The sequence below is a fragment of the Trachypithecus francoisi genome, unplaced genomic scaffold (genome assembly GCF_009764315.1).
Source record: "Trachypithecus francoisi isolate TF-2019V2 unplaced genomic scaffold, Tfra_2.0 Lachesis_group8, whole genome shotgun sequence".
NCBI classification, from domain to species: domain Eukaryota; kingdom Metazoa; phylum Chordata; class Mammalia; order Primates; family Cercopithecidae; genus Trachypithecus; species Trachypithecus francoisi.
The window spans coordinates 32,113,682-32,137,974 of NW_022681473.1; the positions used below are offsets into that span (position 1 = coordinate 32,113,682).

General features: G+C 35.7%; 1 protein-coding gene and 1 long non-coding RNA gene across 2 annotated transcripts in view; one reads left to right on the forward strand and one right to left on the reverse strand.

Moving 5' to 3' along the window:
- LOC117081728 overlaps nucleotides 1-12,120 on the reverse strand; it is a 44,444-nt gene extending 32,324 nt beyond the window's left edge. The window contains exon 1 of the long non-coding RNA XR_004436254.1: nucleotides 12,037-12,120. This is a non-coding gene — a long non-coding RNA (uncharacterized LOC117081728). The remainder of the gene's footprint in view (nucleotides 1-12,036) is intronic.
- CCDC73 (coiled-coil domain containing 73) overlaps nucleotides 1-24,293 on the forward strand; it is a 145,228-nt gene that overhangs the window by 65,250 nt on the left and 55,685 nt on the right. Inside the window, exons 6-8 of the mRNA XM_033208038.1 lie at nucleotides 2,615-2,653; nucleotides 10,148-10,283; nucleotides 10,525-10,604. Coding sequence (XP_033063929.1) covers nucleotides 2,615-2,653; nucleotides 10,148-10,283; nucleotides 10,525-10,604 — 255 coding nt within the window. The remainder of the gene's footprint in view (nucleotides 1-2,614; nucleotides 2,654-10,147; nucleotides 10,284-10,524; nucleotides 10,605-24,293) is intronic.

Below are 24,293 nucleotides of genomic sequence, written 5' to 3' on the forward strand. Positions count from 1 at the left end.
TGCCCCTCTCTGAACTCTGCTGTTCTTCACCTTGCTTACTCCCTTTCAGCCACATGGACTTCCTTGCTATTCTTTGAACACGCTAGACCTTATTCCACGTTAGGGAACTGAAATATTCTTCCTTACTTCTATCCAGGTCTTTACTCAGAATTTGCTATCTCAGAAAGGAGTTTCCTGACCATCCTGTGTAATCGTCTTTCCTGATTTATTGTTTTTCTTTAACACCTATCAATATCTAATATACCATATGTTTTAGCTTATATTGCTTTTTTTCTTGCCCAGAATTTAAGCTGGACAGGATTTTTTCTTTTGGTCCAGTGTTGTACCCCCAGTGTCTATATCAATGCTTTACTTACAATAAGCATTCAACATTTATAGAAGAAATGAATCATATACAACCCATCCATTAATATAAAATAAAATAAAATATAATATAATAAAAATCAGGTCATTCATGGCAGTAGGCTAAAAAATTTATTTCGTAGGAAATGTGTAGTAATTATTGTACTTTTGCTTAAAATTTAAAAAATATAAGTAGGATTTAAGAAGATGAGCACTCATACATGGCTGGTTGGCATTTAACTTGGTCAATCTTCTAGAAGACTATGTACCAATTTTTTTTTTTTTTTGACAGAGTCTCATTCTGTCACTCAGGCTGGAGTGCAGTGATGCAGTCTCAATTCACTGCAACCTCCATCCCCCCAGGCTCAAGCAATCATCCTGGCCTCAGCCTCCCGAGTAACTGGGATTACAGGCACACACCATCATACCCAGCTTAGTTTTGTTTGTTTTCAGACTTTCACCATGTTACCCAGGTTGGTTTTGAATTCCTGAGCTCAAGCAATCCACCCGCCTCAGCCTCCTAAAGTGCTGGAATTACAGACATGAGCCCCTGCGCTGGCTTATGTAACAGTTTTTAAAAGCCTATAAAAATTAACAAGTCTTAGAAATTCTGCTTCTTGGAACTTATCCTAATAAAAAGAATAACTATAAAAGTCTAGATATAAGCATGTTTATTTCAGAATATTTCATAATAGTGAAAAACTCAATTCAGTAAACCTGTAAACATGAGTGATTAGGTAAGCTATGGTAAAGTTAAAAAATGGAATACTGTGTAGCCATTAAAAAGTTATATTGTACATTAATTTGTCACAGAAATGTGTTTATTATATATTAAGTAAAGTAGGTTGCAAAATAGATATTTATTATCACTTTCCTCTGGCTCTCTTTTAAAGTATAAATATATGTTTTTTAAAAACTGGTAGAGTGGGGCATGGTAGCTTATACCTGTAATCTCAGCACTTTAGGAGGGCAAGGCTGGAGGTCTTGAGTCCAGGAGTTCAAGACCAGCTTGGGCAACATAGTGGAACCCTGTCTCTACAAAAAATTTTAAAAATTAGCCAGGTGTGGTGGCATGTTCCTATAGTCTGCAGCTACTTATGAGGCTGAGGTAGCAGGAGGATTGCTTGAGCCCAGGAGGTTGAGGCTGCAGTGAGCTGTGATCATCCCAGTGCACTCCAGCCTAGGTAACAGAGTGTGACCCTATCTTAAAAACAAACAAACGAAGCAAACAAACAAAAACTGGTAGTACCAAAGTGTTAATGACTGTTATCTGTGGATCATGAGATGATTTGTTTGTTTAAAACAGTTGTTGGGCGGGCGAGGTGGCTCAAGCCTGTAATCCCAGCACTTTGGGAGGCCGAGACGGGCGGATCACAAGGTCAGGAGATCGAGACCATCCTGGCTAACACGGTGAAACCCCGTCTCTACTAAAAAATATAAAAAACTAGCCGGGCGAGGTGGCGGGCGCTTGTAGTCCCAGCTACTCGGGAGGCTGAGGCAGGAAAATGGCGTAAACCCGGGAGGCGGAGCTTGCAGTGAGCTGAGATCCGGCCACTGCACTCCAGCCTGGGCAACAGAGCGAGACTCCGTCTCAAAAAAATAAATAAATAAATAAATAAAACAGTTGTTATGCTTGTTTTTTTAAAACTTTTCCTCAGAGAAGAGCTAATATGAAGTAACAAACTCCCCTAGACTGCTCTCTGTATCTCTCTTGCTTTATTTTTGTCTTAGTGGTTATCACTCTCTAACATGCATACATTTTACTTATATTTGTCGCCCGGCTAGTTTTTTATATTTTTTAGTAGAGACGGGGTTTCACCGTGTTAGCCAGGATGGTCTCGATCTCCTGACCTTGTGATCCGCCCGTCTCGGCCTCCCAAAGTGCTGGGATTACAGGCTTGAGCCACCTCGCCCGGCCAACAACTGTTTTAAACAAACAAAACAAACAAATCATCTCATGATCCACAGATAACAGTCATTAACACTTTGGTACTACCAGTTTTTGTTTGTTTGCTTCGTTTGTTTGTTTTTAATCATCCCCCACTAGAAAGTAAGTTTCTTAAAGGTAGGGACTTTGTTTTGTTCATTGCTATATTCCAGGAGTCTAGGAAAGTATCTACCATATAGTAGGTGCCATAAATGTGTTGAATAAATCAATAATGGTACATAGAAGATAAATGCCACATTTTATAGCATGTAATTTTGATACCAGAGGAATTTGTTGTAGATAATTAAAGTATTTTAATGAGATTTTTCCCCCTTGTTTTTCAAGGTTTCTAAATACTCTTTACAGAAGAAAGTGAGTGAAATGGTAAGGAAATTACAAAACATATTTTTCCCCCATCTGGATTAGTACTTAGGGGGATTAGTATTTTTGTGAATAAAATGTGACATATATAGTGAAAAAATTAATTGTTGAAACTGGATATTACTGTCCCCAGTAATATTAAAGGGGATATTTGCAATTTCACGTGTTGCATACATGAATTATTTCACAAATTTATTTCTAGATTACATAGTACTTATACAGGTTGAGCATCCTAAATCTGAAAACTCAAAATTTGAAATGCTTCAAAATTGGCAACTTTTTGAGCGTCAACATGATGCTCAAAGAAAATGCTCATTGGAGTATTTTGGACTTCAGATTTTTGCATTTGAGATACTCAACCCGTAGGTATAATGCAAATATTCCAAAATCCAAAAATATCCCAAATATGAGATACTTCTGGTCCCAGCATTTCTGATTAGAGATATTCAACCTGTATATTTAAAATAAATTTTACACAGTTCCCAAATTATTGTTAGGGTCTTATAGTAAAAACAAACAACAAAACTCTAAAACCTCTTATTTTAATGGTATCTCTTCTAGATATTTATGTAAACATGTAATTATTAATTATAGCCTGAAAAGAACAAAATATATGAAGCAGTATTTGGGATATAATATTTATCCCTTATCAGTCTACACTTGGGATATGGTATTGATCCTACATTGTTCAACAAGTATTTATTTGCTGTGCATTCCTCTTTTATAGTCTTTTAAAAAACTGATGTTTTTGCTTTTACAGCATAACACTTTAGGGAATATTTACTTTGATACTTTTCCCTTCTAGCCCTATTTTACTCAGAAGGATTTTCTTTTCTGTGTTTTTGGTTGACCAAAATTTTCCTATATCCACTTAAATTGTCAAAGGGCTTTTTGGGTGGGGTTATGCTATTCAGTCTTCATTTTTTGGAGCAGACTTTAAAGCAAGTAAAATTAATTTTTGAGTAAGGCTTATATATTATATATATGAGAAGTAAGAAATGAACTATCACCCCTTCTGACATTACATACAAAAACATAAAGTATTTTGCTTCTTGAAATTGTTTGGTGTGTTAGAAAATAAAAGAGCCATAGAGAGATTGTTAAGCTTGATTGAATAAAAGATGTGAAAATTCTGTTGCCGTTCAACTGGAAAGAATAAAAATAATGTTGTCAGACTATTTTAAACCATGATTTTAATTAAGAAGCTGAAAAACTAGATTCTGGTTTAGCTTTAAGTACCATGACATTTGTACTGAAAGTCATCTTCAACGCTACAGGGGTTTTACACAAAATATAGTGAAATTGAATAATGTGCCCTTTGACCTGGGAGATAAGGCTACAAGTTAAAGATCAAAGGCAACATAAAATGTGTTTTATTTTATTCCACTTTCAAATTTCATCAAACAGATACTTACGATCTTTAAAAAAAACATAAAAACATTTATATACTTATTCTAGTTTTTGGTCACTTCTAAGCTTTTTGTTATTGTGAATTATAACATTTATACCTACTAAAATGATATTTCAGTTATAGTCATAATATTTTTTTCTGACAGTTTAAAGCATTGCATCCATTTTAATTTAAAAAATTTTATATATTGATATATATATTTAATATTTTATATTCATTCTGGCAGAACATTTATATTTTGGATTTAAAAGTTAGAAGTACTCCTTTTTCTAAGCATTCTTACATATATTCATTTTACGTTATTCCTGTTACATTATTATTATATAATTCAGATAACTTGTTCCTTATTCTAAGTGTGTATAGTATTCAGTAATTCAGTTAATCTTATTTTATTCCAAGCAGTACATTATTCTTTTATGTTATTTGTTTCCATGGGCAAGACAGGAAGCAAGATAGCCACTAGTGTGAAGGCAGGACTTTGGGGAGTAATAAAGTTAGGGTCCTAAAAGAAATAGCTTGAAAAGTAGTATTAAGAAAATTTCAAGTTTATGAGCTCCTATGGGTGACTACTTAACTGCTAGTAAGTTTCTGTCTTCTGTGATTCAGTAAGCTGATTATCTTTTAGAGGTGGTGATATGTTCTGAGATAAATTAACATAATCACAAATCAAACGATTTTTCCATCCCTAAAAGTACCTCCCCTTTGGAAAAAAATCTCAATCATTACCAATAAAAAGGATGCAATAAAAACATGTGAGAGAGAAATCTTATGACATTACATTTACCATCATTGTGATCTGGTCATTGATACAAATTTTTCCTGCTGTGTTTAGTGATTACTATGTAGATGATCATGTTGGGTAATAATTGAATTTATAGGTGTCTGTGTTGTAAAACTGAATAGCTAATACGGCTTAATGAAGGAAGTAAACTTATCAAACCATTGTCATATTGTATTTCTCTTCTGTATATCATTTTCCTCTAAATAAAAGATTTACAAAAAAGATTTTTTTCTTTAGGAAATTAAAGCAATTTCTATGTTTAAGGTTTTGATAGATTAAGAATAATCACATACTTTCTTTCAGAGTAGAATATTTTTAAACTGAAGACTTATCTGGAAGTAACTTCATGATCATAAATATTATGTATATATGTACATACATACATTAGCAGCATGACTTTAGGTTTTTAAAGTAATCTATGCCTTATATTTGCAACTGAAAAGGTAAGGATATCTTAACAAAGATGCCATAGGTTTTTGAAAATTGAGTTTTATAACTCCATTGATTTAGTCTGGGTTCATACTGAAGAAATTAGAAGATTAGTTACAAAATTGGAAATGAATATGTTAAATTTATTTTTTGATTGTTATCTTTTCCTCTAAAATTTACTCTTAACAAACTGATTGTTTTAAGGGAAACTAATTTTATCTCCAGAAGTTTTCAAATCAGTCTCCTTAAGTAAACAGAAAAAGGGGGAAATGTGAAGCTGTGCATTTTGTCAGTAAATATATTTCTAAACAGTTGTGTGTAAATATTTTTACATTATTCCCATTTTAAATGCTTCAAGGCTTTAAAGTAAGCTTTTAGACTACACACACATACAATTATGGATATGCTATTTTTCCTCTAATGTTGACTTTCATAGGTTAGATTTGTTTAAAACGAGGTGTGCATGTGTTTACAAAGCAATGAATGCTGACATTTTTTGTAGGCTGTCTTTGCATTTGATAGTAAAACTGTGTAAAAGAAAAAATAATTTGAATCGATTCATGCAGGTAAAAATAACCAAACAATATGTACTTAACTATTTCTTAATCATCTCAATAAAATAGCCTTATAATACATTAAAGTTTTAATAATAGTAAAAATCAATTTATTTGTATTCTTTAAATTATTCTTACATCTCTAAAGTGTTATTACCAATTACTTTTTGTTATTGCTTTTCAGAGAATTTAAACTATTTGTTGATAGTCATGAAATTAGTGGCAAACTGGACAATGGACCTCTTTATCTCATTTTCAAAACTAAATCAGTGTAGTAAACTAGGTTCATATAGGCATATATGGGCTAATAAGCTGTAGGTACCCATATGATTTAGAAGTCTTAATGGTATATATCATGGCCATTGAATATGCTACTGTGTTTGAAAATCAGAATTATGTCATGCAAACAAATGCAATGAAACTGCAATTTTTGTCTTAAACAAAGGATGTTGGAATAGAGTATATCAGAAATTAATGTATACAAAGCTCAATGCATGAAATCTCTTTGATCTTTGCTACATTTTTAGTGAACAGAATTGTTAACCTTTGTAGGCATTGACTACCTATTTTATTCATCACTTTTTAGCTGAAAGGTTAAGAAAGCTTTTGTTGGATGATGTATTATGTAGTAGATAGTATTCTAAAGAAGGCTACATAAATATTGATTAGAATAAAAAATTAAAACTTCCTTGAATTGGCCAGACATGGTGGCTCACGCCTGTAATCCTAGCACTTTGGGAAGCCAAGGCAGGTGGATTGCCTGAGTTCAGGAGTTCGAGACCAGCCTGGGCAACACGGTGAAACCCCGTCTCTACGAAAATACAAAAAATTAGCTGAGCGTGGCGGCATGCGCCTGTAGTCCCAGCTACTCAGGAGGCTGAGGCAGGAGAATTGCCTGAACCCGGAGGCAGAGGTTGCAGTGAGCCGAGATCATGCCACAGCACTCCACCCTGGGCGACAGAGAGAGACTCCGTTTCAAAAAAAAAAAAAAAAAAAACATAATAAATACTTCCTTGAATTGAAAAAATGCCATTAACCCGGTTTTCAGTGAAATTGTGTTAGGTTTCTAGACATGTGCTGAGAGCTAATATAATTCTCTCAATCAAAAATTAAGGGGTATTTTAGAAGAAAGGAATATGGTTCATTATTGCTTACCATTACTGATAATAGTAACTACCCAGGTAGGCATAAGCTCTCCAGGACTAAGTACATTTATCAACTTGTTTGCATTTATAACTGCTGCACAATTAAATCAAATAAGTAGTGAAAAGCCTGATGACATACATGAGAAACTTTCAACTGATATATCATAATTATTACCAATAATATTACCATTTTAAAAATCATTTAAAAAATAGCTTTGAAAAAGTTAAGACTGTCATCAGACTTGCCAAGATAATATAGTTAGGTACAACTAAAATGGTAATGTGTGTTCTTGTATAAATATATGTGTGTGTGTGTGTGTGTGTGTGTGTGTGTGAGACAGAGCCTTGCTGTGTCGCCCAGGTTAGAGTACAATGGCTTGATCTCAACTCACTGCAACCTGTGCCTCCTGGATTCAAGCGATTCTCCTGCCTCAGCCTCCCCAGTAGCTGGGATTACAGGTGTGTGGCACCATGCTTGGTTAATTTTTGTATTTTTAGTAGAGATGGGTTTCACCATGTTGGCCAGGCTGGTCTCGAACTCCTGAGCTTGTGATCCACCCATCTTGGCCTCCCAAAGTGCTGGGATTACAGGCATGAGCCACAGTGCCTGGCCCTTCATGAATATTTTAAAAGGCCATGCTTATTCTAAATAAAAGTTAATTAAAACTATTGATATTTTTATCAGTTAAGGAATAATAACAAATCATTTTATTGTGATATTTATATGATGGGCTCTGCTTTTTTTTTTTTTTGGAGATGGAGTCTTGCTCTGTTGCCCAGGCTGGAGTGCAGTGGCGTAATCTCGGCTCACTGCAAGCTCCACCTCCCAGGTTCACGCCATTCTCCTGCCTCAGCCTCCCGAGTAGCTGGGACTACAGGCGCCTGCCACCACATCGGCTAATTTTTTATATTTTTAGTAGAGACGGGGTTTCACTGTGTTAGCCAGGATGGTCTCGATCTCCTGACCTCATGATCTGCCCGCCTTGGCCTCCCAAAGTGCTGGGATTACAGGCATGAGCCACCACGCCCGGCCATGATGGACTCTGTTTTTTAGTGCTTTATGTATATTAATTCATTTTATCCTCACAGCAACCTATGAGTGAAATACTATTATAAACTTCATCCTAAAAATAGGGTAGGTAATTTACCCAAGGTCACCCTAAATTGCAGAAACAAGATTTAAACATAGGCGGACTAGGTTTTGACCACTATGCTCTACTACCTGTCCTTTGGTTTTTCTTTTCTTTTCTTTTTTTTTTTTGAGATGGAGTCTTGCTCTGTCGCCCAGGCTGGAGTGCAGTGGCGCGATCTCAGCTCACTGCAATCTCTGCCTCCTGGGTTCAAGTGATTCTCCTGTCTCAGCCTCCTGAGTAGCTGGGATTACAGGTGCGTGCCACCATGGCTGGCACATTTTTGTATTTTTAGTGGAGACGGGATTTCACCATGTTGGTCAGGATGGTCACGAACTCCTGACCTTGTGATCCACACACCTTATCCTCCCAAAGTGCTGGGATTACAGGTGTGAGCCACTGTGTCCGGCCTGTACTTTGGTTTTCAGCAGTAAAAAATGCCTCTGGTTAACTTAGGGGAGGCATTCACAATCAACCAGAGAATAAAGAATTGTTTGAGAATGAACAGGGACTCAGAGTAATTCCAGAGTTTATGAGGCAGGATGTAGGAACCCACAACAGAGGTCTCATATCAGTTTGGATAGGATCACTACTGAACTCTTTAGTTTTATATAGTCTTTTTGCTCAACATTCAAATTCCAAGAAGGTAGCTATCAATTGGTTTAATTTGAGAACATGCCCTTCTCTTGATCAGGGAGGAATAAGACCCCTGAATTTTAGTCCTGTTGTAATGTGTAGTCCACGTTGTAATGAAGTTTAGTCCACGTTGTAATGAAGAAAAAATATTTCAATACAGTAAATTGTGGTGCTGTTAGATAAGGGAAATGGATGCTGGTTAGGCAAAATCAAATTTTTACTATTAGAACCCCCTGTATAAGACAACAACGGTTCATCCAGAAAACAATTATTGAGTGCTAATTGATGGGCCTATACTGTTCTTTGTTTAGAACTGCTCATCATAGAAGGTGAAGCAGATGGGGAAAAAAATGAATGAAAGATGTGAAACCAATTAATGATTCTGCTAAGGTCAAGTGAAGATAAAAAACTTTTAACAAGTGTTATTGATTTTTATTAACATAATATTTAGTTTTTAGAGTTAGAAGTCATATTCCTAAGTATGGTAAGAGTAGTTCCTTTAGCTGAAAGCAGTGGAGGCCCATATAATATTATATAAGTAGGGTCTAATTTTTACCAATTATGTCTCCAGTTTAAGTAGACTATCTACTATCCTATGTTGCCTCCCTGTCACTGAGAGATATTATCCTTGTCATTTCTTTTTCTGTTTTAGAGATGAGGTCTTGCTTTGTCACCTGGGCTGGAGTTCAGTGGCCAAACATAGCTCACTGCAGCCTTAAACTCCTAGCCTCAAGCAATCCTCCCACCTCAATCTCCCAAGTAGCTAGGACTACAGGCATGTGCCACCACGCCCAGCTAACTTTTATTTTTGTAGAGATGGGGTCTTGCTATGTTGCCTAGGCTGGTCTCAAACTCCTGGCCTCAAGCATTCTTCCTGCCTCATCATTTCATTTCTTAATGCAGTGAGAAGGTACTATATTAATTAAAATCTATGTCAGAAAAATTACTTGAATTTTAGTAATGCACATTGAAATTATTCTAGCAAATTGAAAGGACAAAGAATCAAAACAGTGATCTAGATAGATCCTGATTATTTAAATGATTTAGAGAAAGAAAAAATATCTCCTAAAGTACTAAAAATATTGCTTTAATTTTCTCCTCACTTTTCTTAGTGTTAGGCTGATTAGTGTTTTTTATAAAAAGATTTTGAAAAAGAAATTGCAAACAAGGGAAACATAACATGAAGTGATTATTTTGCTATAGGAAAAATATGTTTGCTTTAGTTTTACACAGATTTAGAAATGTCTCCTAACAAATATTTCCTCCTTGCAGTTTACTCAGAGAGTGCTTTTAAATGACATTTATTTATGTTAACAGCAGTTGTTTACCACAATATATTTTTATATATTTGTTGTGTAGGGGAGCGTGTGTGTGTTATATGTATAACATTTAAAATTACTCCTCAAAATAGGAACAAAAGGTCCAGTTACATCTTCTGGCTAAAGAAGACTATCATAAGCAACTGAGTGAAATTGAGAAGTACTATGCCACAATAACAGGTCAATTTGGATTGGTAAAAGAGAATCATGAAAAGTTAGAACAAAATGGTATGTGCTATCTTATTTAAATATACATATTCAGTAGAGAATGTTTGAATGGACTTATTTACTAGGAGTACTTTGAATTTCTATGATAATACTGATAATAGTAAATGGCAGTTAATGACTGTTACCTAAATTTAATAACATATGTATTGCATTGTTACTGTTTTCCCTGTTTATCTTAATGGTACTTTCTTTGAAATACACATTGAATATAATGCTTTCTTAAGTCTCTTTAATGTTGCAGTACGGGAAGCAATACAATCAAACAAAAGACTTTCAGCTTTAAATAAAAAACAAGAAGATGAAATATGCAGTTTAAAGAAGGTATGACTGATATAGTTTCACACTACTAAGTAAAAATTGTAATGTAAAATAGTTTTATGGGCTATTACTAGAGGACAGTTGGGTAGAATTTTTTGGTAGAAGGATAAATAAAATGTTTTCAATACAGATGCATAAGTTTTGAGTTATGATTCCAGTAAAGGTAATTAGTGCATTTGTTGTAATCCATTCAAAATATTATTTCTTTGACTTGTGACCAGTAGCATGCATTTTTATGGTGACATGAATACCTTACAAGGATTCATTGTATGTCATCCTTATTAGCACCATTCATTCAATATTTATTGAGTGACTTTTATATACTGGTTGCTATGTGGCACTAAGGATACAGCTATGAAGAAAATAAAACATGTTTCTACTTTTATGAAAGTTAGAGTCTGGTGGTGGAGTCAGATATAAAACAAATAATTACACAGACTAAATAATATAAAACTATTATAAATTAGCTGAAGAAAAAGTAAAAGGTGTGAGGACATCACAGGTGACTTTATTAGATTGGGGTAAGAGGGTAGAGGAGGGAAGGGAGTAATGTTTTGGGCAAGGGGAATAGCATGTGCAAAAGTCTTGAGACAGGAAAGAGTTTAGTATATTTGAAGAACTAAAAAACGTCTGATATGGCTGGAGCATCATGAATGAAGCTGTGAATTGAGCATTTGTTTGTTGCTTACTGAGCTTCAGTATCCCTTTGCCTTCTTCCTAACCTTATCTAGATTTTTGTTTTGATGTCTCCAGCTTTAGAGCTGAGCCCCAAATTGGCAGGAGAGCACAAATATATTTCTTTCCTCTGACCATAGGCATTGGTTCAGGAATGGATAAATGACTTTAGCTAGCTTCTGGTTATAAACTAGGAAGAACGTAACCTCTACCGTGGCTGGCAGTCAGCCTACAACCATGAGAAAAGCCAACAAATAGGAACCTGACAATGTGGATGCCAGATTGGTATGATATAAAGAAACCCATTCTTTGATGACATTATTAACTAAATCAACCAACCCTGCATCTTGTCCTACCTCTAGACATTTGAATTATGTGAACCAATAAGTCCCCATTATTATGTAAACCAGGTTGGTTAGGGCCAATTCAGTTTTCCATGATTTGCAACTAAAAATATTCCAACTGACACAAAGGAAGAGTTGATACGATAGGAGTAGGTAAGGCTTTGTTCTTGCTATAGAGAATGACATCTGTTTTCCTTTTCCCACTCCCTTCCAATCCCTCTCTCAATACCACTTTGAATCATTTTAGGACCACCTCCCTACCTCTGAGAGAACTAAGTACCTATGCTTACTGGTACTCCATAAATATTTTGAAACAATATTTACTGAGTATCATTTAAAATGCACTTAATTTGTAGTTATTTATTATATTGGTATGCAAAAAAATCTTCTGTTTGCCTCTCCAGATCTGTACTTACCTTTTGAAGACTTATGTATATGGGTTGCATCAATGGGCTTCCATATCTTCTGACTTCCTGTTGAGCTGGGCCAGTGGAGAGCCTAGGCAGGAGATGGGAGGAAGGAGAGAGTGAATCAGGATGTTTATTACCCCATTCCTTCCCTCTGAGATAACTTCAGGCTGGCCATGTCCCTCAATAGATCACTATTTCTCTCAAATTGGCCTAATCTACATGATCCTGTCTCTTTTTGGGGTTCCAGTAACCTCTCTTCTTGACCTTCTGGGTCTAGATGTGGTGACAGCTACAGTGCTGCTAGTCAGTGGAACTTGTGCCATCCCTTGTGGTTCCTTTATATCCTCCTGCACCTTTGCAAATAAACCCATCTTCAGGTTATCCTAGTTTATGTGTGCCATCTGTTTCTGTTGGGATTCTGACATACACTAGTTTAGGGTAAAACATTAGTGAGGCCAAAGTTAGGAATTCAGTTTTGTATTGGCTAATTGATTCAGTACAGAGAAGATTGTTTCACAGTCAAAGATTGCACTCTAAACCTCATCTATATTTTTAGTTGTATATTTTGGACTCAAGAGATAAATGAATATGAATGGCATCATTCAGATATACCATTAATTCTGAGGAAAATAATAACTTCTACTAATTTGGGTCAATGCCGTTGTCTTGACTCTAAAGGATCCTATTTTTAAAAGGAAAAAAATACCAAAAATCCAAGCATTTTACTTTTATATATACATAGACTTTCACTATTTTAATATAATTTAATATATTTTAATTAATAAACAATTTTTAGAGAGTTTTAGGTTCACAGCAAAACTGAGTGGGAAGTACAGAGTTCCGTATACTCCCTGTCCTCACACGTGCACAGCCTCTCTCACTATCACATCCTCACTAGCATTTGGTGTTGTCAGTGTTGGGTTGGATGTTGGTCATTCTGACTGGTGTATAGTGGTATCTTGTTTTGATTTGCAATTCCCTAATGACATATGATATTGAACATATTTTCATACACCTACTTGTCATCTGTGTATATTTTTTGTTAAAGTGTCTGCTCAGGCCTTGGGCCCATTTTTTAATTGGGTTTTTTGTTTTCTTATTGTTGAGTTTTAAGAGTTCTTTGTGGCCAGGCGCGGTGGCTCAAGCCTGTAATCCCAGCACTTTGGGAGGCTGAGACGGGCGGATCACGAGGTCAGGAGATCGAGACCATCCTGGCTAACACAGTGAAACCCCGTCTCTACTAAAAAAATACAAAAAACTAGCCGGGCGAGGTGGCGGGCACCTGTAGTCCCAGCTACTTGGGAGGCTGAGGCAGGAGAATGGCATAAACCCGGGAGGTGGAGCTTGCAGTGAGCTGAGATCCGGCCACTGCGCTCCAGCCTGGGCGACAGAGCGAGACTCTGTCTCAACAGAAAAAAAAAAAAAAAGAGTTCTTTGTATATTTTGGGTAGCAGTTCCTTCTAAATGCTAAGTCAGAGTTTGAAGACCATTAATATTAGAATACTATTGACTGTGATATGTATATCTTCACTGTTATAACTGCCAGTACATTGGTTTTATATTCCTTGGACTTTATTCTTATACCTGAGGGATCAGAGAGTAAAAGCATAGGTGTATTTCAGTACAGAACATTAGAATGGGTGGTGATAATCATATTTCTGGCCCTTAAAAGTCTATTTAGCAAACTACTTAAGAGTACAATTAATATATATGTAGAAAACATTTCTTTTTAGATACATCCTCGAAAATTAGAGGTGGCTCTTTTTAATATAAAGAGAAAAAGCTATAATTTAAAAAATCTGTTTGGAATCCCAAGTAAGAATTATTAAAAGGACCATTCATTTCTATCAATATAGATTTCAAATACAAATATAAATAACTATTAAATCAGTAGTTGTGAATAAACACATTTTCATTGATGTCTCTTTGGTTCATTTATGTTTTAATATTTTTAACAATGACTTTAGTAATTAAATAACATTCATAATTAATTTGGAATTAATGGATATGAATATTAATTCATATCCATTAATTTCAAATGAATAACATTCATATTAATGAAATAACATTCATATTAATAAGCCTTTATACAATTAGTTTATGCATTCTTATGAAAATATGCCTCATAAATTTTGTACTAATTTTTTTGCATTAAATGAAAACATGTTTCATTGTAACATAATAGACTATTATATTTCTTTTTTTGTTATATACTTTAAGTTCTAGAGTACATGTGCACAACGTGCAGGTTTGTTACATATGTATGCATGTGCCATATTGATGTGCTGCACCCATTAACTCGTCATTTACACTAGGTATATCTCCTAATGCGATCCCTCCCCCCGCCCCCACCCCACCACAGGCCCCGGTGTGTGATACTCCCCACCCTGTATCCAAGTGTTCTCATTGTTCAGTTCCTACCTATGAGTGAGAACATGAGGTGTTTGGTTTTCTGTCCTTGCAATAGTTTGCTAAGAATGATGGTTTCCAGCTTCATCCATGTCCCTATAAAGGACATGAACTCATCCTTTTTTATGGCTGCATAGTATTCCATGGTGTATATGTGCCACATTTTCTTAATCCAGTCTATCATTGATGGACATTTGGGTTGGTTCCAAGTCTTTGCCATTGTGAATAGTGCTGCAGTAAACATACGTGTGCATGTGTCTTTATAGCAGCATGATTTATAATCCTTTGGGTATATACCCAGTAATGGGATGACTGGGTCAAATGATATTTCTAATTCAGGACATAGGCATGAGCAAGGACTTCATGACTAAAACACCAAGCAATGGCAACAAAAGCCAAAATTGACAAATGGGATCTAATTAAACTAAAGAGCTTCAGGCACAGCAAAAGAAACTACCATCAGAGTGAACAGGCAACCTACTGAATGGGAGAAAATGTTTACAGTCTACCCATCTGACAAAGGGCTAATATCCAGAATCTACAAAGAACTTAAGCAAATTTACAAGAAAAAAAACAAACAAACCCATCAAAAAGTGGGTGAAGGATATGAACAGACATTCACTTCTCTTTTTTCTTTTCTTTTTTTTTTTTTAAGACGGAGTCTTGCTCTGTTGCCCAGGCTGGAATGCAATGGCACAGTCTCGGCTCACCGTGACCTCTGCCTCCTGGGTTCAAGCCATTCTCTTGCCTCAGCCTCCCAAGTAGCTGGGACTACAGGCATGTACCACCATGCTTAGCTAATTTTTGTATTTTCAGTAGAGATAGGGTTTCACCATGTTGGCCAGGCTAGTCTCGAACACCTGACCTCAAGTGATCCACCTGCCCAAAGTTCTGGGATTACACATGTGAGCCATTATGCCCGGCCTGCCTATGATATTTCTAGTGCACAATTTAAGACTCTGACCTATAGATGGAGATGAGGCTCATGTAGATTCATGGAAAGATACCCTTAGTGGATTTATGTAAGAAGATGCGGAATGTCTTTCTATGTGTGAGAAGAATGGTGTTGCTCATGAGGACACTTGCTTCTTTCTCTCAGGTCTTGGGGCCTAGGCTAGGGCTACTTAAATGTACTAACATGTCATGTAGTAGTGGTCTCTGTCACTCTAGAAACCATTAGTGTCAGTGTTCATGCTGCAAAGTTGTTCTTGGAAGACAGACTGTTACAGAATGGTAAAGTGAGAAAATTTAACTACCTTTGCGACTTCAAAGTTCAAGTAACTGAAAGGGTGAGAATTTTAAAATACATATTCAGAGCCAATTTTTAATATTGTAGACATTGTAAGTACACTAATTTTATATTTTATATATCTTATGTAGCTTTGATTTTTAACTTTGGGAAAAGCTTGTTTTTTTTTTTTAGCTTTCTTTTTCAGAAGAGAATCAAATTTTGTAACATTGGTTGTATCACTTATTTAAAACTTCTAATCATTAATTCTCCCAAAGGTAATTTCCATTTCTCTTATACTGTTCTATGATTTTATCCAGAACAGTTGTTATTGTGATAAGATGGAATTCCTTTTTTTTTTTTTTTTTTTTTTTTTTTGTGGAGCAGAGTTAAACAGACCAAACTTAGTGGTTAGATAAAAACTAGGTATTACCATTCTGAATGCTGAGTTCACCATTATGGCAATCATGAAGAATTCCTGATACTATCTATGAGCAGCATTCATAACCTCTGCTATTTGTCTGAGTAAATGTCAGAGCACTCAAGGAGATAGTGATATTAAACAGACTACCCCATACCAGAAAGGGAGGGGTGAAGGAGAAAAGAGCGCAATATTTATGACTCCAGGAACTATAAGTTGTAATTTAATGAGATCAAAGCATTGCTGTTTATTTGCTGCACTAATAGCTTTGAATAAAATGGTTAGAAAACAGACAGTGTACTAAAAGTTCAAGATATTTAAAGGCTTATAAAGTCTATAAAATCAAAAGCATATTTTTCAGTGGAAGATCTTTTAGTGAGGTCTCTGATTTTAATTTATTATACTCTTGAGATTAAGTAATTATATATAAAAGAAAAAGAAAGATATAAAAAATTATTAGTTTTTACTTTTGTCAGTCATATACTGATTTTCTATACCCTTCTCCTCCCAGCCTCCCTATTGTCTCATAGCAATAATTGTAACAGGAATTGATGCATTTTAGAGTATCTCCTATAAGACTTAGCTGATTATAACAGCTCCATATTTTCAATTGTTGAAAAATGTAGAAAAACATAGACATTTGTCACATTTTGTCATCTAGAAGAGGAAAAACATTTTAGAAAACCAATCTTTATGCAGAAGATTATAAGCCATTTTATCCAAATACAAGTTTTACCCATATACCTTTTATCAACAGACATTGCATTTTAGGAGTGAACCTGGAACAGATCACTAGTATAAAATAAGCTATTCTATATATATATATATATATATATATATATTTTTTTTTTTTTTTTTTTTTCCCTTTGAGACAGAGCCTTGCTCTGTTGCCCAGGCTGGAGTGCAGTGGCGCAGTCTCGGCTCACTGCAAGCTCTGCCTCCTGGGTTCATGCCATTCTCCTGTCTCAGCCTCCTGAGTAGCTGGGACTACAGGTGCCCGCTGCCACACCCGGCTAATTTTTTGTATTTTTGGTAGAGATGGGATTTCACTGTATTAACCAGGATGGTCTTGATCTCCTGACGTCATGATCCACCTGCCTCAGCCTCCCAAAGTGCTGGGATTACTAGCATGAGCCACCGTGCCTGGCCGCTATCTAATAATTTACTTTCTAAGTCATGTGGATATCTAGTTCATCCAGGTGTATATTGCTTTAGGAAAAAATAGAGAAAAATCAAAAGTTCAGGGAATTATTGCTTGTTTTCCTTTGAAACTTATCTTAGTGCATAAGAAAGCACCTTTAAAGCAAGCTGTTAGAAACTCTGTTGTGTAAAGAAAGGTATACATTATTTTAAAGCCAATATGATTAATATCTTTTTTAAAAAGTAGACTCAATTGACAATCCCGCTGCTGGGCATATACCCAAAGGAAAATAAATCAGTATATTGAAGAGGTATCTGCACTCCCATATTTGTTGCAGCACTGTTCACAATAGCCAAGATTCAAAAGCAACCTAAGTGTCCATCAACAGATGAATGGATAAAGAAAATGTGGTACCCATACACAATGGAGTACTATTCAGCCATGAAGAAGAATAAGATCCTGTCATTTGCAAAAACATGGATAGAACTAGAGGTCATTATGTTAAGTGAAATAAGCCAGGCACAGAAAGATAAACATCACAGTTCTCATTTATTTGTGGGATCTAAAAATCAAAATAATTGAACTCATGGAGATAGAGAGTAGAATGATGGTTACCAGAGGCTGGGAAATGTAGTGAGGGGCAGGGTGGGAGAAGGTGGAGGTGGTTAGTGAGTACAAGGAAATTAGAAAGAATGAATAAGACGTAGTATTTGATAGCACAACAGGGTGATTATTGTCAATGATAATTTAATTGTATATTTAAAAATAACTAAAATAGTATAATTGGATTTTTTATAACACAAAGGATAAATCCTTCAGGGGATGAGTACCCCATTTTCTATGATGTGATTATTACACACAGCATACCTATATCAGAACATCTCATGTACCCCATAAATATATACACCTACTATGTACCCATAAAAATTAAAAATTAAAAAATCAGTTGAGCATAAAAGATTTCCTTTTAGTATTCTGATGTTTAACTCTATACTGCATAACAATATAAATATCAGTCAAACATCCTATAAATATGAATTGGGACAAAATATTTAGGGTTCTGTACCAGATATTTTACCTTTGAATTAATTTCGTAATTTTTTAAGATGTTAATTACTGAAACAACTAGATTTATTTTTATATCCTTCAGTATCCATAGTTGTTTTAATTATTATTTCATGTTTTTGAATATTTTTCCGCAGTGGTAATTATGAATTCAATAAGTTATTTTGTTCAGTAAGTTAAGTCAAAGACCATCTGGCCTATGAACTTGAATAATTATTTATTATACTTGTTTTCTACTGTGTACTTGCATCTGAACTTATTCAAAATTTACTTATTTTAAACTCACAGTTTAGGGCTGCTGGTTACAACAGTAAAGGTTTTTCTCTAGCCATAAAATATGCTGTTAACATATTTAACATAATGTTTATCACTCATCATTTTGGCAGTATTGGTAATAAAACTGCACTTGTCTGTTCACACTTAAATCAGGAACATCTATTTGTAACATGGTGATCTAAAGGGCTATGGTTGTTACCTTGGATGGAGTAAAGTAGCTAGTTCAATCAACAATTGAACTCTCACTATACTTACACCTACTATTTTCTTTTTATTATTTTACTTTAAGTTCTAGGGTACATGTGCACAATGTGCAGGTTTGTTACATATGTATACATGTGCCATGTATATATGTTACACATGTTATATAACATATGTTACATATGTATACATGCACCTGTTAACTAGTCATTTACATTAGGTTTATCTCCTAATGCTATCCTTCCCCCTCCCCCCATCCCCTGGGAGGCCCCAGTGTGTGATGTTCCCCACCCTGTGTCCATGTGTTCTCATTGTTCAATTCCCACGTATGAGTGAGAACATGCGGTGTTTGGTTTTTGGTCCTTGTGATAGTTTGCTCAGAATGATGGTTTCCAACTTCATCCATGTCCCTATAAAGGACAAGAACTCATCCTTTTTTATGGCTGCATAGTATTCCATGGTGTACATGTGCCACATTTTCTTAATCCAGTCTATCATTGATGGACATTTGGGTTGGTTCCAAGTCTTTGCTATTGTGAATAGTGCCACAATAAACATACGTGTGCATGTGTCTTTATAGCAGCATGATTTATAATCCTTTGGGTGTATGCCCAGTAATGGGATGGCTGAGTCAAATGGTATTTATTGTTCTAGATCCTTGAGGAATTGCTACACTGTCTAATACAATGGTTGAACTAGTTTACAATCCCACCAACAGTGTAAAAGCGTTCCTATTTCTCCACATTCTCTCCAGCACCTGTTGTTTCCTGACTTTTTAATGATTGCCATTCTAACTGGTGTGAGATGGTATCTCATTGTGGTTTTGATTTGCATTTCTCTGATGGCCAGGGATGATGAGCATTTTTTCATGGGTCTGTTGGCTGCATAGATGTCTTCTTTTGAGAAGTGTCTGTTCATATCCTTTGCCCACTTTTTAATGGGGTTGTTTGATTTTTTCTTGTAAATTTGTTTAAGTTATTTGTGGATTCTGGATATTAGCCCTTTGTCAGATGGGTAGATTGTAAAACTTTTCTCCCATTCTGTAGGTTGCCTGTTCACTCTGATGGTAGTTTCTTTTGCTGTGCAGAAGCTCTTTAATTTGATTAGATCCCATTTGTCAGTTTTGGCTTTTGTTGCTATTGGTGTTTTAGTCATGAATTCCTTGCCCATGCCTATGTCCTGAATGGTATGCCTAGGTTTTCTTGTAGAGTTTTTATGGTTTTAGGTCTAAGATTTAAGTCTTTAATCCATCTTGAATTGATTTTTGTATAAGGTGTAAGGAAGGGATCCAGTTTCAGCTTTCTACATATGGCTAGCCAGTTTTCCCAGCACCATTTATTAAATAGGGAATCCTTTCCCCATTTCTTGTTTTTGTCAGGTTTGTCAAAGATCAGATGGCTTTAGATGTGTGGTATTATTTCTGAGGGCTCTATTCTGTTCCATTGATCTGTATCTCTGTTTTGGTACCAGTACCATGCTGTTTTGGTTACTGTAGCCTTGTAATATAGTTTGAAGGCAGATAGCGTGATGACTCCAGCTTTGCTCTTTTGGCTTAGGATTGTCTTGGCAATGCAGGCTCTTTTTTGGTTCCATATGAACTTTAAAGTAATTTTTTCCAATTCTGTGAAGAAAGTCATTGGTAGCTTGATGGGGATGACATTGAATCTATAAATTACCTTGGGCAGTATGGCCATTTTCACAATATTGATTCTTCCTATCCATAAGCATGGTATGTTCTTCCATTTGTTTGTGTCCTCTTTTATTTTGCTGAGCAGTGGTTTGTAGTTCTCCTTGAAGAGTTCCTTCCCATCCCTTGTAAGTTGGATTCCTAGGTGTTTTATTCTCTTTGAAGCAATTGTGAGTGGCAGTTCACTTATGATTTGGCTCTCTGTCTGTTATTGGTGTATAGGAATTCTTGTGATTTTTGCACATTGATTTTGTATCCAGAGACTTTGCTGAAGTTGCTTATCAACTTAAGGAGATTTTGGGCTGAGACGACGGGGTTTTCTAAATATACAATCATGTCATCTGCAAACAGAGACAATTTGACTTCCTCTTTTCCTAATTGAACACCCTTTATTTCTTTCTCTTACCTGATTGCCATAGCCAGAAGTTCCAACACAATGTTGAATAGGAATGATGAGAGAGGGCATCCCTGTCTTGTGCCAGTTTTCAAAGGGAATGCTTCCAGTTTTTGCCCATTCAGTACAATACTGGCTGTGAGTTTGTCATGAATAACTCTTATTATTTTGAGATATATCCCATCACTACCTAGTTTATTGAGAGTTTTTAGCATGAAGGGCTGTTGAATTTTGTCAAAGGCCTTTTCTGTATCTATTGAGATAATCATGTGGTTTTTTTTCTTTGGTTCTGTTCATCTGATGAATTATGTTTATTGATTTGCAGATGTTGAACCAGCCTTGCATCCCAGATATGAAGCTAACTTGATCATGGTGGATAAACTTTTTGATGTGCTGCTGGATTTGGTTTGCCAGTGTTTTACTGAGGATTTTTGCATCAATGTTCATCAGGGATATTGGTCTAAAATTCTCTTTTTTTGTTGTGTCTCTGCCAGTCTTTGGTATCAGGATGATGTTGGCTTCATAAAATGAATTAGGGAGGATTCCCTTTTTTTCTATTGATTGGAATAATTTCAGAAGGAATGGAACCAGCTTCTCTTTGTACCTCTGGTAGAATTCGGCTGTGAATCCATCTGGTCCTGGACTTTTTTTGGTTGGTAGGGTATTAATTATTGCCTCAATTTCAGAACCTGTTATTGGTCTATTCAGGGATTCAACTTCTTCCTGGTTTAGTCTTGGGAGGGTGTATGTGTCCAGGATTTTATCCATTTCTCTTAGGTTTTCTAGTTTATTTGCATAGAGGTGTTTATAGTATTCTCTGATGGTAGTTTGTATTTCTGTGGGATCGGTGGTGATATCCCCTTTATCATTTTTTATTGTGTCTATTTGATTCTTCTCTCTTTTCTTCTTTATTAGTCTTGCTAGTGGTCTATCAATTTTATTGATCTTTTCAAAAAACCAGCTCCTGGATTCATTGATTTTTTGAAGGGTACACCTACGACTTTCTAATCAACCTTGCAAATTGACCGTGAATCTTTGTGTCATTAACAATAGTATGTTTAAGTGATGCAACTGCGCTCATCAAGTGGTTTTTTTTTTTGCCATTTTCTTTTATCCTGAGTAAATCAAACCGTTGATTTTATCAACTTTTATATTAAAGGTAAATTACATTTTTCTTTATATCATGTTCATTACTCTTTTGTACTTATATTTATTATAATTTTTAGTTTCTCTTAGATGTTTGAATCTGTTAAGTTACTACGGGATATTTAAATATGAAACATTGTACCTTTTCTTGAGGAACTTATAGTCTATAGGAAAATCTTTATTATTACCAGCTATGAGATTATTAATCTTAACTATTTAAATACATAAAGGAATACTTAAATATTCATGCCATTTATTAATACTTGAGAGTACTTTATTTTACAAGTAGGGAAAATAATTCTACATCACAATGCAGCTGTAGCAATCATAGAATCCCTTGAATTCAGCTTAGTAGAAATAATAGGTAACAGTCAGTGCCTTGTACATGGTAGATGCTCAAATACTGGTTGCGTGGATTATTACATGCCAGGGACTTTTTATTTATTATCTCCATTTTATAGATGAGGAACTTAAAGCAAAATGAAGCTATTAAGTAAGTTGCCTAAAGTTACACAACAAGGAAAAGAGAACCAAGATTGGAATACAGACAAATTTTGTTTCTAGAACCTGTGATTTTTTTTTTTTTCTTTTTTGAGAGGGAGTCTCACTCTGCCGCCCAGGCTGGAGTACAGTGGCGCAATCTCGGCTCATTGCAAGCTCCGCCTCCTGGGTTCACGCCATTCTCCTGCCTCAGCCTCCTGAGTAGCTGGGACTACAGGAGTCCGCCTCCATGCCTGGCTCATTTTTTGTATTTTTTTTAGTAGAGACGGGGTTTCACCACGTTAGCCACGATGATCTCGATCTCCTGACCTCGTGATCCGTCCACCTTGGCCTCCCCAAGTGTTCGTATTAACTTATTACTTGACCTTTTCTTTAAAACTTAAACCTGTCAACTATAGCCATCCCAAAGAGGTACATGACCCACAGCATAGTGGTGTTGCTTTTCTTTTTTACCTGCTTTGTATTCTCGACCTCTCTCTCTCTCTTTTTGAGTTGGGGTCTCATTCTGTTGCCCAGGCCAGAGTGCAGTGGTGCAATATCACAGCTCACTGTAGTGCTGGTGAACACTTGGGCTCAAGCAATCCTCCCATCTCAGCCTCCTGAGTAGCTGGGACCACCACAGGCATGCTGCCATGCCTGACTAATTTTTTTTTGTTTTTTTCAGAGATAGGGTCTCACTATGTTGCCCAGGCTGGTCTTGAATTCCTAGGCTCAAGCAGTCCTCCTGCCTCAGCCTCCCAAAGTGCTGGGATTACAGGTGTGAGCCATCACACACACACATATATTCTCATTTGTAATGTAAATACAATAATATCTGCCTTTCCTGTTTTATATATGTGTAATAAACATAAAATTATAAAATGTATGAAAAAGCACTTTGAAAAGATGTAGAAGCTCAATATTGCAGCAAATAAAGGTAGAGCCTTTGTGGTTGAAGGAAGGGTTGGATGAACCCTGGAGCTATACTTGTTGGCTTCTCTTTTCTGTTAGCAGGCCTGGAGGGGTACCATGGAACTGCTAAAATTTCTCAGGGCATGATTTGAAAATTGTTAACTGGATCCAACCTTTTCCTTTTTTTTTTTTTTTTTTTGTAGAGGGAACTGAGACCCAGAGAGACTGGGTGAATTAATGTCAAGCAGCTTATAAAAAAGATTTTCCACCTTGCCTCACTTTGTTTTGCATGATGGTTGTAATCAGTAGTATTCTAAACAATCTGTAATTTTTACAATGTTAGCTGACACTGTTCTTGTAACTGACATTGTGACAATTCCCCAACATTCATTCCACTTCATTCTGTCTCCAAGCCAATTAATATTACTCCGTTCCCCATGGCAGTGTTTGGTGCTGGAATGAGCATGTGATCCAATTCTGGCAAGCAAGAGGTAGTTCAAGGAAACATTTTCTTTCTCTTTAATGAGTCCCAGAATGATACAGTTGCCATATAATACCTCAATTGGCCTCTTGTTAATAGTCTAAGGAAGAGACCCAAGAATGGAAAGTGGAGACATGAAAATAACTAGTCTATATTGAACTATACTGAGTATCCGGGTCAACCACCCTGCCTAACTTTGTGGTCCCTGTTATAGGATAGTACATTTTCTGATTATTTTGTGGTTTAGTTATGGCTTTCTGATATTTATAGCTAAAGCATCCTGTTACTGACACTTTGTGTTTTTCATTACCAAATAATGTGTTTTGTACAAAATTATGGATATTTAAAACATAAAATGATTGGTTTTATGACATTTATGTCATAATTAACTTTTCCAAGTTCATCTACTACAAAATAAATTT